Source organism: Salvelinus sp. IW2-2015, linkage group LG32 (assembly GCF_002910315.2).
Source record: "Salvelinus sp. IW2-2015 linkage group LG32, ASM291031v2, whole genome shotgun sequence".
In the NCBI taxonomy this organism is placed as follows: domain Eukaryota; kingdom Metazoa; phylum Chordata; class Actinopteri; order Salmoniformes; family Salmonidae; genus Salvelinus; species Salvelinus sp. IW2-2015.
Genome location: NC_036871.1, coordinates 23,499,593 through 23,512,067, shown reverse-complemented (window position 1 = coordinate 23,512,067; position 12,475 = coordinate 23,499,593). Strand labels below are relative to the sequence as shown.

Below are 12,475 nucleotides of genomic sequence, written 5' to 3'. Positions count from 1 at the left end.
CCTAGGTGTCTGGTTAGACTGTAAACTCTCCTTCCAGACTCACATTAAACATCTCCAATCCAAAATTAAATCTAGAATCGGCTTCCTATTTCGCAACAAAGCATCCTTCCCTCATGCTGCCAAACATACCCTCGTAAAACTGACTATCCTACCGATCCTCGACTTCGGCAATGCCATTTACAAAATAGCCTCCAACACTCTACTCAACAAATTGGATGCAGTCTATCACAGTGCCATCCGTTTTGTCACCAAAGCCCCATATACTACCCACCACTGCGACCTGTATGATCTCGTTGGCTGGCCCTCGCTTCATACTCGTCGCCAAACCCACTGGCTCCAGGTCATCTACAAGTCTCTGCTAGGTAAAGCCCCGCCTTATCTCAGCTCACTGGTCACCATAGCAGCACCCACCCGTAGCACACGCTCCAGCAGGTATATCTCAGGTATACCCCCAAAGCCAATTCTTCCTTTGGCCGCCTCTCCTTCCAGTTCTCTGCTGCCAATGACTGGAACGAACTGCAAAAATCTTTGAAGCTGGAGACTCTTACCTCCCTCACTAGCTTTAAGCACCAGCTGTCAGAGCAGCTCACAGATCACTGCACCTGTACATAGCTCATCTGTAAATAGCCCATCCAATCTACCTCATCACCATACTGTATGTATTTATTTATTGTCTTGCTCCTTTGCACCCCAGTATCTCAACTTGCACATTCATCTTCTACACATCCTACCATTCCAGTGTTTAATTGCTATATTGTAATTACTTTGCCACCATGGCCTATTTATTGCCTTACCTCTCTTATCCTACCTCATTTGCMCATGCTGTATATATATTTTTTCTACTGTATTATTGATTGTATGTTTGTTTATTCCATGTGTAACTCTGTGTTGTTGTACGTGTCGAACTGCTTTGCTTTATCTTGGCCAGGTTGCAGTTGCAAATGAGAACTTGTTCTCAACTAGCCTACCTGGTTAAATAAAGGTGAAATAAAATAAAATAAAAATACCCAGAGTTTTCTATACAGCTTTAGGCTCATACATGTGATTCTGTTCATTTTGTTTAGATCTCATGAATATGTTGTTTCCTCCTCCTTACAGAGCGTGGCTCTACGGGACACCTAGACCTGACCGAGTTGATCGGAGTGCCACTCCCTCCCTCTGTCTCCTTCATCACCGGCTATGAGGGCTTCCCGGCCTACGGCTTTGGGCCTGACGCCAACATCGGACGTCTCACCAAGACCTTCATGCCCGATCCTTTCTTCAGGGACTTTGCCATCATCGTCACCATCAGGCCCAGCAGCAAACAGGGAGGGGTGCTGTTCGCCATCACTGATGCCCAGCAGAAGGTGGTGCAGCTGGGGTTGGCACTGACGCCCGTGGAGGACGAGACCCAGAGGATTCAGCTGTACTACACCGAGGGGGGCGAGGAGTCCTCACATAGCCAACAGGTGGCGTCCTTCAAGTTGCCTGATATGAGGAATAAGTGGACGCGCTTCACTCTGTCGGTGCAGGACCAGGAGGTACGCCTCTATATGGACTGTGATGACTTCCAAGCAGAGACCTTCCACAGGAGCAGCCGCCAGCTCAGCTTTGAACCCAGCTCGGGCATCTTCGTGGGCAATGCTGGAGGAACTGGCCTGGAGAAGTTTGTGGTAAGTAATGTCTACCACTTATTGGTCTTCTGTTTCATTTGACCATGTTGCAGTGTGTGTGTGTGTGTGTGTGTGTGTGTGTGTGTGTGTGTGTNGCTCAACGGCCCATTAACAGATTTTTCAGTCAGCTCGGGGACTTGAACCAGCGACCTTTCGGTTACTGGCACAACGCGAACCAGCCCCAATGCTCTTAACTGCTAGGCTAAGTGCCACAGAGTTTTCTATACAGCTTTAGGCTCGCGCACGTGATTCTATTCATTGTTTTGATTTCATGATTCTGTTGCGTTTCCTCCTGCTTACAGAGCTTGGCTCTACAGGCCACCTAGACCTGACTGAGTTGATCGGAGTGCCGCTCCCTCCCTCTATCTCCTATATCACCGGCTATGAGGGCTTCCGGCCGGCCTACAACTTCGGTCCCGGCGCCAACATCGGACGCCTCACCAAGACCTTCATGCCCGACCCTTTCTTCAGGGACTTTGCCATCATCGTCACCATCAGGCCCAGCAGCAACCAGGGAGGAGTGCTGTTCGCCATCACTGATGCCCAGCAGAGGGTGGTGCAGCTGGGGCTGGCACTGACAGCCGTGGAGGATCAGACTCAGAGGATTCAGCTGTACTACACCGAGGGGGGCCAGGGGTCCTCACACAGCCAGCAGGTGGTGTCTTTCAAGGTGCCTGATATGACCAAAAGGTGGACGATATTCACTCTGTCGGTGCAGGACCAGGAAGTGTGCCTCTATATGGACTGTGATGACTTCCAAGCAGAGACCTTCCACAGGAGCAGCCGCCAGCTCAGCTTTGAGCCCAGCTCAGGCATCTTTGTGGGCAACGCTGGAGGGACCGGCCTGGAGAAGTTTGTGGTAAGTCGGTGGTTGCTTCTGATCATTTTACAGTACCATGTCACTGAGTTTGTGTGCTGGGTTTGGGTGGGTTGGGCTCTCTTGCTCTCTGTCTCTCTCTCTGTGTTTAATTCTTTGCACAAATGACTTGCACTGTGTGGATTGTGAGTCCTACTCTGTTTGCCCAGTCTGTGTTAGCATGAACATTACTCCAATAACATGATAAAATACTCAAAGATCGTCTGTGTAGAATTATTCTTAACAACTGTACTAAAAGCTCCACAGCTGGGACATCTTCTCGTTCGCTGTGCACCACTTGTCTAGCATACAATATTCTATTCTAACAAGAATGTTTAGCTATACCATGTATAGTGATTACTGTATGAATGTGCTCAGTCATGGATTATAGTCAGTTGATCACAGTTTTTCAGAATCAGCTCATATAAGGTTGTATAACTCAGCTCAAAACATTCTGGTATTTGACAGCCATCGATAGGACACAGACCTGATTCAAGGCTAACGGGAGGTCTTGGCGGTCTCTCAGAGAGGAAGGGAGAGATATCAGTAAGCCTTGTTTAATAAACAGAACCACCTCTGCATGGTCAACTCAGCTCAGCTCAAGGCCTCGCGTTAATGTATCCTGTGATCTCTGTTCCAGTCTTCTCTGAGAGGAGAGACTCTGAGGTTCACTCAAATCAAATCAAATTTTATTGGTCATATACACATGCTTAGCAGGTGTTATTGCAAGTGTAGGGAAATGCTTGTGCTTCTAGTTCCGACAGTGCAGTAATATCTAACAGTAATCTAACAATTCCACAACAACTCCCTAATACACACAAATATAAGTAAAGGGATGGAATAAGAATATATACATATAAATATTTGGATGACCGATGGCAGAGCGGCATAGGCAAGATGCAATAGATATTATATTATATTATATAAAATACAGTGTATACATATGAGATGAGTAATTTAAGATATGTAAACATTATTAAAGTGGCATTATTAAAGTGACTAGTGATCCATTTATTAAACGGTGTCTTCCCCTTCTACCCCACATTGACTGTCTTCCAGTGACGTTACAGAGAGTGAGACCATTGAGATATTTCATATAGATTATCTATGGAGACAACTGTACAGCTGTTTCAATATAGTCTATGAAAATATTAATATCATACTTCAAGCCCAATAAGAGCAAAACTTCCCTTAAAGCCTGGCCAATTCAATATGGTCCAACAAACACTGATGATGATGGAGTGAATGTGAATGGGACTTTATTCTCCAAATGAACCGTCCTTGTCACGTCCTGACCATAGAGAGTCCTTATTTTCTATGGTAGAGTAGGTCAGGGCGTGACTGGGGGGTTAGTCTAGTTTATTATTTCTATGTGGGGTTCTAGGTTTGTTTTTCTATGTTGGTGATTGTGTATTATTCCCAATTAGAGGTAGCTGGTATCGTTGTCTCTAATTGGGGATCATATTTAGGTAGCTTTTTTCCACCTGTGTTTGTGGGATATTGTTTTGAGTTAGTGCACGTAGCACCGCTGTAGTCAAGGTTCGTTGTTAGTTTATTCTTTTTGTTTTTGTTAAGTTTCACGTTATTCGTGAAATTATGTGGAACTCAACATCCGCTGCGCCTTGGTCCGACATTTATTCTACGAACGTGACAGTCCTGCAATGTTCTTTATTAGCATGCTGCTGCACTTTAAGAGAGGTGCTGACGGTGGTGGTGGTAGTGGTGTGTGTTTGGGAAAGTGGTTTCCATGGCGATGGCAGCAAAGTGGGTAGCTTTTCCTTTTGTTGTTGTGAGGCACTTTGGTGCCTACCAGGGGCCTGAGGGGGCCAGGAGGGGTAAAGACAGTGTCTGTCAGTCAGAGCAGAGGGGCCAGAGAGGGAGGGAGGAGAAGGGGGAGGGAGGTGGAAGAGGAGAGAGGCAGGGAGGTGGAGGGAGATGGGTAGAGGGGTGAGTGAAAGGGGGAGAAAAAGGGGGGAAGAGATCCCACAGCCAACAGAACACAGTGGACTGTCATGCTGGGAGATACAATACTGATGGGCCAAATGCCGTGCCAAGAGATGGCTCTCACCCTTCAAAACCAGCCTGGACAAAGCTCTGGGTTTTGTTCTGATGCAGCCTTCATTAGTTTCACTCGCTCCCTCTGTCTGTCTTTGTATCTTTGGACTTGATTTTATGATTTCACAGTAAATGTGTTTCAGTCAGTAGTTTGCTGTGTTCTGTACTCTGTATTTTACTGATCATAATCTGCTACTGAATCTGCTACTGTACGTGATGTTAATCTACTCATCCTGTTGGCTTCTAGTCCAGGGGCCTTAGCCAATGTTTTTATTGCCACACTCTTTCATGATCAGTGGTATTCTCTATAATGTCCTCCAATGACGTCATCGTGTTGCACATTACACGCTTTAGGTTAATAACGTGGAAGGAATGCTTGTGACAATGACAGTTAATGAGTGTGTGTCAGGCCCGTCCCTATCAAATACTGCTCACAGATTAAAATGTGTGTAACCATGTGTTGCTTGTAGAAAGGGCCTCTTGCCTCTAAAAGCCAGCATTTTCTACCTGTATAGGAAAGCCTTCAAAATAAACATTCCTGCTGTGTGACTCTTTTTGCGTCTCACTCTCTCTCGCTCTCGTCTCTCTCTCAATTTAGCCAAYTCAATTAGCTATATCAGCACAATAACTCCCTATTATACATCACCAAAGCATTATCACATATCTCTCTTTCTCTCCCTCTGTACAGGGCTCTATCCAGCAGCTGGTGATCAAGCCGGACCCTAGGGCTGCAGAGGAGCAGTGTGAAGAGGATGATCCCTATGTGAGTGGCTACACCACAGCCTGTTCCATAGATATGTATTTATCCATAGCCTTGAGCTCCTGATATTTTAAAGGCCGTGCCAGCACAGATTCTTTAATACGTGTTAAGCGTCTGGCTCTCAAGACTAATTTATACATGACTTGACTCTGCATAGAGCATACTGGTGGCTCCCTCTTGTGTTTAAAATATGAAATACTGTTTACTAGTTGATTGCTTCACTGGCTCTCACTCATATCACTCACTATGTAACAACATTTGAATGTACAAAGCTGCCACTACTCTGGCCTTCTGTGCCTAAATTATGGAATGAAGAGTTAATTTCCTCTAGTGATTAGTGAGAGAAATGCTACTTCTAGGTCACTGGTGTCAATCTTTTTTTTTATACATTTTTTTATTTCACCTTTATTTAACCAGGTAGGCTAGTTGAGAACAAGTTCTGATTTACAACTGCGACCTGGCCAAGATAAAGCACAGCAGTTCGATACATACAACAACACAGAGTTACACATGGAATAAACAAACATAAGTAGACAAAAAGAAAAATCTATATACAGTGAGTGACAATGAGGTAAGATAAGGGAGGTAAGGCAATAAATAGGCCATGGTGGCGAAGTAATTACAATATAGCAGTTAGACACTGGAATGGTAGATGTCCAGAAGATGAATGTGCAAGTGGAGATAATGGGGTGCAAAGGAGCAAGATAAATAAATAACAGTATGCGAATGAGGTAGTTGGATGGGCTGTTTACAGATGTGCTATGTACAGGTGCAGTGATCTGTGAGCTGTTCTGACAGCTGGTGCTTAAAGCTAGTGAGGGAGATATGGGTCTCCAGCTTCAGTGATTTTTGCAGTTCGTTCCAGTCATTGGCAGTAGAGAACTGGAAGGAGAGGCGGCCAAAGGAGGAATTGGCTTTGGGGGTGACCAGTGAGATATACCTGCTTCTTTGAATAGAGATGTGTGGTAATGTCTCCTGTATTCCAGGCTTCTGGGGATGGGAGTGGTGATGACACGTTGGATGACCGTAATACAGATGACAAGTCGATGAAGAACATGGAACGAAAAAAGGAAACAGCACGGGTGAGTAAAAGTGGGAGATGTGAGCATGGGGTGTAAGAGAGGAATGTGTTCGGTGAAACGGAATGTCAGCGGACGCTGGGTGAGCGTTGGTGAGACAAGGAACGTCCGCACAGCTAAGATTGGCTTGGGCACAAGGCACATTGTTGCCTGAGCAACACTCCCTGACAGACTTCATTGAACGTCTCTTACATGTAGCAGAACATCTTTTCTGTTTCATCAGTTGAAATTTGTCCTGGTACAAAACACAAGTATGTAAAAGTGAACACGGGGATATATTCCAGTAGGGAGATTCAGTACCTCTATCTCTCTATCTCTACCCAGAGATAAGTCTCTACACTGGCCTTTCATGTGTCTGTTATGGCTATGGGTAGCAGTGGTTGTTTATGTAGCTAGTGAACACCCCTTTGTTTTTGTCCGTTTCTCTTCCTTTGCTGGATTGCTCCAGATTCTGGCTGTGTGTATGCTACATTCACTTTAATCCTCCTATCACTAGCCGTGTAACATACTGTACTTGTCATCTCACTCTGCCCCTAAATAAACGCACAAACAATCCGCCCTGACCCCAATTACTACAAATAAATATATTACATAAGCTGTCTGTTCTTATTTGAATCTTGTCCAGATGTTTTAATTAGCTAGATATTTCCTGTGTTACTCCTCAATATTTCAAATAAATTGGACATTGTTTTATCAGTTTACTTACTGTTCATTCCTGCTTCCCTCCCTCTTTTTACATTATCTATCTTCCTCCCTAATTTTCTTTCCCTCCAGCCAGAGGACATGCTAAGCGTGCCAGTGCGAGCCCCGCCCACAGAGTCTCCAGAGTTGGAGCTAGATGAGTACACTGTTCACCTGACCCCCACAAACAAGGCACATCAGGAGATGCTGCTCGAAGGTGGGGAAGGCAGGTTCACCATACTCTTATCTTAACCAATCATGTCATGGCATTACAGGGCACTTTCAAATAACTTGATAGGCAAGCTTGATTCAACTCACCTGGTGACTGTGTAAATTATTATTTGATTTTCCCTTTGCATTGATCAATCTTATCTGTCTCTCACTGGCTAATCTAGTTTTTTTTATTTTACCTTTATTTAACTAGACAAGTCAGTTATGAACAAATTCTTATTTTCAATGGCGGCCTAGGAACAGTRRGTTAACTGTGGTTAACTCAGGTGGGGCAGAACGGCAGATTTTTTACCTTGTCAGCTCAGGATTCGATCTTGCAACCTTTCAGTTACTAGTCCAACGGTCTAACCACTAGGCTACCTGCCGCCCCAGGTAGTCTAGTGGTCAGAGCGGTTGTTGTGGTTGTTGTTTGAATACATCAAATATCCCTCAATGGTTAGCATTATTGAAGCCTCATTGGTGAATCATATTGGTGTCGCTTTTTCCTCTCAGGATCCCACCAAACAGAGGAGCCAGGGGAGAGGTCAGGGGATGTAAGTAATAGCTAAGATTATTACACGTAACGTGCCTCAACCTGATGTGCTTTAAATGCTGAAGTTATTCAGCTTAAGTTATTCAGTATTTAATAGATTTTACACAATGTTCTCCTGCTGCTCCTCAGGGCAGGCCTCTTAGCCACGGACAGAAAGGACAGCAAGGAGAGCCTGGGCCTATGGGTCCTGCTGGCCCCCGTGGCCCCACTGGCCCTTCCACTCCCTCTGAGGATAGGTCTGGACACGGCCAGCCAGGACCAAGGGGCCCTCAGGGGTCTTCAGGGGCCCCTGGGGTGCCAGGGAAGGACGGACAGCCGGTGAGCTTTACCTCATTATAATCTCCCATTACTCTGTGATACTAGTACATGTTTGATTATGTTTTCTATTATCTTCACTTGACAAGATTGAACAGATACATCTAAGGACTGTTCTCATTTTTCAGGGAAGCAAGGGTGAAGATGGAGACCCAGTGAGTACATCTGGTCTTGTGTCAAATGTGTACGGTTTTGTAATGTTATTATAGAAATATACTGTATGTCTTTAAATATCCCACAGGGACAAAGAGGACCTCATGGATTCCCAGGGTTGGCAGGAGAGGTTGGAGTCAAGGGAGAAAAGGTACAATAATTACAAGTAAAAAAATAAAATATATATATATATATATATATATATTCAATGTGTATGAGATAGGCAGTTAGTCTTACCATGTGTTCTCTTCTGTACAGGGGGACACAGGAGTAGGCTTACCGGGGCCTCCAGGCCCACCCGGACCTCCCGGACCACTCAAATCTCACAGTGTACCGGTGGGTGTCAGTGTAACATCCTGGAAACATCGGATTGAACAGGGGATCAAATGGGGATTTGTGTTTAATTGCCTGTTTTCCTTTGAATTGCAGTATGGAGAGGATGCACTCGGCTCTGGCTTTGGGGACCTTGACGATACAGAATTTATCAGAGTAAGAACATTCTTCTAATCTGTCATTCTGCTGTCAGTCTATCTTGTGAGCGGACCAAGTAATTTGGTGTCACTCTAAAGCGGAAAGGTGGAATAAACGAGTCAGGAGATTGAACACAGTTCTCTATTGAGAGATTTCTGTCAATACAAACACCAACACAATCAATGAGAATCTCCCAAGGAACAACATACATATTCTCCTTTAGATGACACAGGAACACAAGAGACGATTATCTTTAAACTATAACAACAATCACAGATTTGTCACCATCTTAATGGATCTTCTTGGATAGCTCCCCTCTCTTGGTAGTCATTCTACCGAGATAGTTTATCTTCTTCCCCTTTCCTGCTGGTTCCCTCCTCTCTCTTATAGGGGAAAGAGAATATATCATTAGTACCGTCAGCTGTGCTTAATTGCCTCTGGTTACCTTGTCTCACATGACTTGTTGGGCTACTATCCGTGAGCCCAGCCTGCCCTCTGGTGGTCCTTCCACATACCTCCCCCTCAGGACCGGACCGGAGGGTCGGGCGCCAGATGCACCGTCTTGGTCGCGTCGGGACAGCGCGTCTGCATTCCCGTTCCTCGATCCGGCCCTGTGGATGACATGGAAAGAGAACGGTTGTAAAGCAAGAAACCATCTGGCTATTCTGTTGTTATTGTTTCTCTTACCAGCCATCCACGTGAGGGGAGCATGGTCAGTAACTAATGTAAACCTACGACCCCAGTAGGTAGTACCGGAGATAATCGAGAGCCCACTTAATGGCTAGGGCCTCTTTCTCTACGGTAGCATATCTCTGTTCCTGATCGCTGAGCTTCCTACTTATGAAGAGAATCGGCCTCTCTGCTTCGCCTTCACCCTGAGCTAGGACGGCCCCGAGCCCCGTATCCGAGGCGTCTACCTGCACAATGAACTCTTGTGAGAAGTCCGGAGCCTGTAGGACGGGATCAGAACATAGGCCATCTTTTAGCAATTGAAAGGCATCTTCCGTCTCGTCCTTCCACTCTACCCAGTTTGGCAAGTTTTTCTTGATGAGGTTTGTGAGGGGGTTGGCAATGTTTGCATATCCAGGGATGAAACGGCGATAATATCCCGTTATCCCTAAGAAGGCCCGAACATCCCGCTTGGTCCGGGGTCGAGGCCAGTCCCGAATTGCCCTGGTCTTCTCTGCCTGTGGGCGTATTTTCCCATTCCCCACGGTGTACCCCAGGTATTCCGCTTCGGACAGACCCAGGCAGCATKTTTTGGGATTGGCCGTCAACCCTGTGGCTTCCAGGCTCACGAGCACCGCCCGTAGTCGCAGGAGGTGACTATCCCAGTCCTCGCTGTGGATGACCACATCGTCTTTGTATGCCGCTGCGTACTCTTGATGGGGCCGTAGAATGGCATCCATGAAGCGTTGAAAAGTTGCAGTGGCACCATGCAGTCCGAAGGGCATCCTCACATACTGAAAAAGCCCCTCCGGTGTGGCAAAGGCAGTATTTGGGCGATCCTCCGGAGCCACCGGCACTTGCTAATATCCCTTCGTCAAATCCAGGGTGGTGATGAACTTGGCCTTTCCTAAGCGCTCCAAGAGTTCATCCACGCGGGGCATGGGACACGCGTCAAATGTAGAGATGGCGTTCACGCTCCTAAAGTCGTTGCAGAGTCTCATACTACCATCGGRTTTGGGGACCAGGACTATGGGACTGGACCACTCACTCATAGATGGCTCGATCACACCCATCCTCAGCATCTCCCTTACCTCGTTCTTAGCGATGACTCGGCAAGCCTCAGGAATCCTGTAAGGCCGTATATGCACCTTCTTGCCGGGTTCAGTGTGGATATGGTGGAACAGGACATCTGTTTGTCTTGGGAATGGAGAGAATACCCGGCCGCAGTTCATAATCAGCTTGTCTAGCAGTCTCGACTGCTCCGGCAGGAGAGTTTGGCTACTGCGCACCTGTGGTAGAGCCTCCTCTTTTCCTTTGCCCTCCAGGGCCATCAAAGCCACCTCCTCCTCTCTTCCATGGTACTTCTTCAACAGGTTTATATGATAGAGTTGGACCTTCTTCCTCCTGTCAGGTTGCTTGATGAGGTAATTGACCGGTGAGACCCTTTTCATTACCTCGTAGGGCCCCCTCCACTGCGCCAGCAAGCGGTGTTCAGCAGTGGGCACAAGCACCATCACTTTCTCTCCCACGGTGAACTCACGGGGTGTCGCGGACTTATCGTAGGCCCGGCCTTGGGTCCTTTGCGCATTCTCCATATGCTCCTTTACTATGGGCCACACTGCCGACAGGCGGTCTCTCATCAGGGTAACATGTTCTATTGTGGATCGAAAGGGGCATGGTTGGGTCTCCCAGGTCTCCTTGGCTAAGTCGAGGATCCCTCGACAGGGTCTGCCGTAGAGCAATTNCTCCTGTCAGGTTGCTTGATGAGGTAATTGACCGGTGAGACCCTTTTCATTACCTCGTAGGGCCCCCTCCACTGCGCCAGCAAGCGGTGTTCAGCAGTGGGCACAAGCACCATCACTTTCTCTCCCACGGTGAACTCACGGGGTGTCGCGGACTTATCGTAGGCCCGGCCTTGGGTCCTTTGCGCATTCTCCATATGCTCCTTTACTATGGGCCACACTGCCGACAGGCGGTCTCTCATCAGGGTAACATGTTCTATTGTGGATCGAAAGGGGCATGGTTGGGTCTCCCAGGTCTCCTTGGCTAAGTCGAGGATCCCTCGACAGGGTCTGCCGTAGAGCAATTCAAACAGGGAGAATCCAGTGGACGCCTGGGGTACTTCTCGCAGGGCAAACATTAAGTGTGGGAGAAGCATGTCCCAGTTTTTCCCGTCTCTGGACCACTCTTCTCAACATGCTTTTAATCATTTTGTTCAAGCGTTCGCACAACCCGTCTGTTGGAGGGTGGAATATGTTTGTACATATCTTTTGAACCTGATATAACCGACACAAGTCCTTCATCAACCGCGACATGAACAGGGTTCCCTGATTGGTTAGGATCATCTTGGGAAGGCCCACCCAAGAGAACATCATGAACAATTCCTTGGCAATTCCCTTTGACGACATGTTACGCAGGGGTATGGCCTCTGGGAACTTGGTAGCGTAATCTACGACTACTAGGATGTACTCGTGTCCTCTGGCGGATTTTGGGAGGGGTCCCACGAGTTCCATAACTATGCGTTCAAAGGGGGTCTCTATGATGGGGAGAGGAATCAAATGTTTACGTAGGTGTGGCCGTGGGGCTGTACGCTGACATTGATCACACGTCCTACAATACCTGGCCACATCCCGGGTGACACGGGGCCAATAGAATCTCTGCATGATTCTGTCGATAGTTTTGTCCCGTGCCAGGTGTCCTCCTAGGACGTGGGAATGKGCTAACTGTAGGACTGTATCCCTGTATGGTCTAGGCACCATTAGTAATTCCTGGTTTTCCCCCCTTCGTTGCACGACCCAATATAAGAGACCCCGCCTGATTGCATAGTAAGAAAGAGGGGGCTCACCTGATCCGTCTACGTTCCTCCCGTCGATCACCTTCACCTTCCTCATGGCCTCCCTTAGGTCTGGGTCTCTATGCTGCGAGGTGCCGAACTGTCCCTTTAATTCCTGGGCCAGGTCGACCTCGGTAGAAGGGTGTGGAGGTTGTTCCCCATCCCCGCCAGGGGTGACCGAGGAGAAT

The 12,475-nt window shown here is 47.2% G+C and overlaps 1 protein-coding gene across 6 annotated transcripts in view; it reads left to right on the top strand.

The window, feature by feature from the left end:
- LOC111956829 (collagen alpha-1(XV) chain) overlaps positions 1-12,475 on the top strand; it is a 52,011-nt gene that overhangs the window by 25,711 nt on the left and 13,825 nt on the right. For 5 of the 6 annotated variants that reach the window (XM_070436548.1, XM_070436546.1, XM_070436544.1 and 2 more), the window contains 10 exons: positions 1,099-1,652; positions 5,252-5,326; positions 6,310-6,405; positions 7,177-7,309; positions 7,807-7,847; positions 7,976-8,164; positions 8,290-8,316; positions 8,403-8,465; positions 8,573-8,650; positions 8,744-8,803. In XM_070436548.1, the coding sequence (XP_070292649.1) occupies positions 1,099-1,652; positions 5,252-5,326; positions 6,310-6,405; positions 7,177-7,309; positions 7,807-7,847; positions 7,976-8,164; positions 8,290-8,316; positions 8,403-8,465; positions 8,573-8,650; positions 8,744-8,803 (1,316 nt within the window). The remainder of the gene's footprint in view (positions 1-1,098; positions 1,653-5,251; positions 5,327-6,309; positions 6,406-7,176; positions 7,310-7,806; positions 7,848-7,975; positions 8,165-8,289; positions 8,317-8,402; positions 8,466-8,572; positions 8,651-8,743; positions 8,804-12,475) is intronic. The other variant, XM_070436545.1, reaches the window with a different exon arrangement.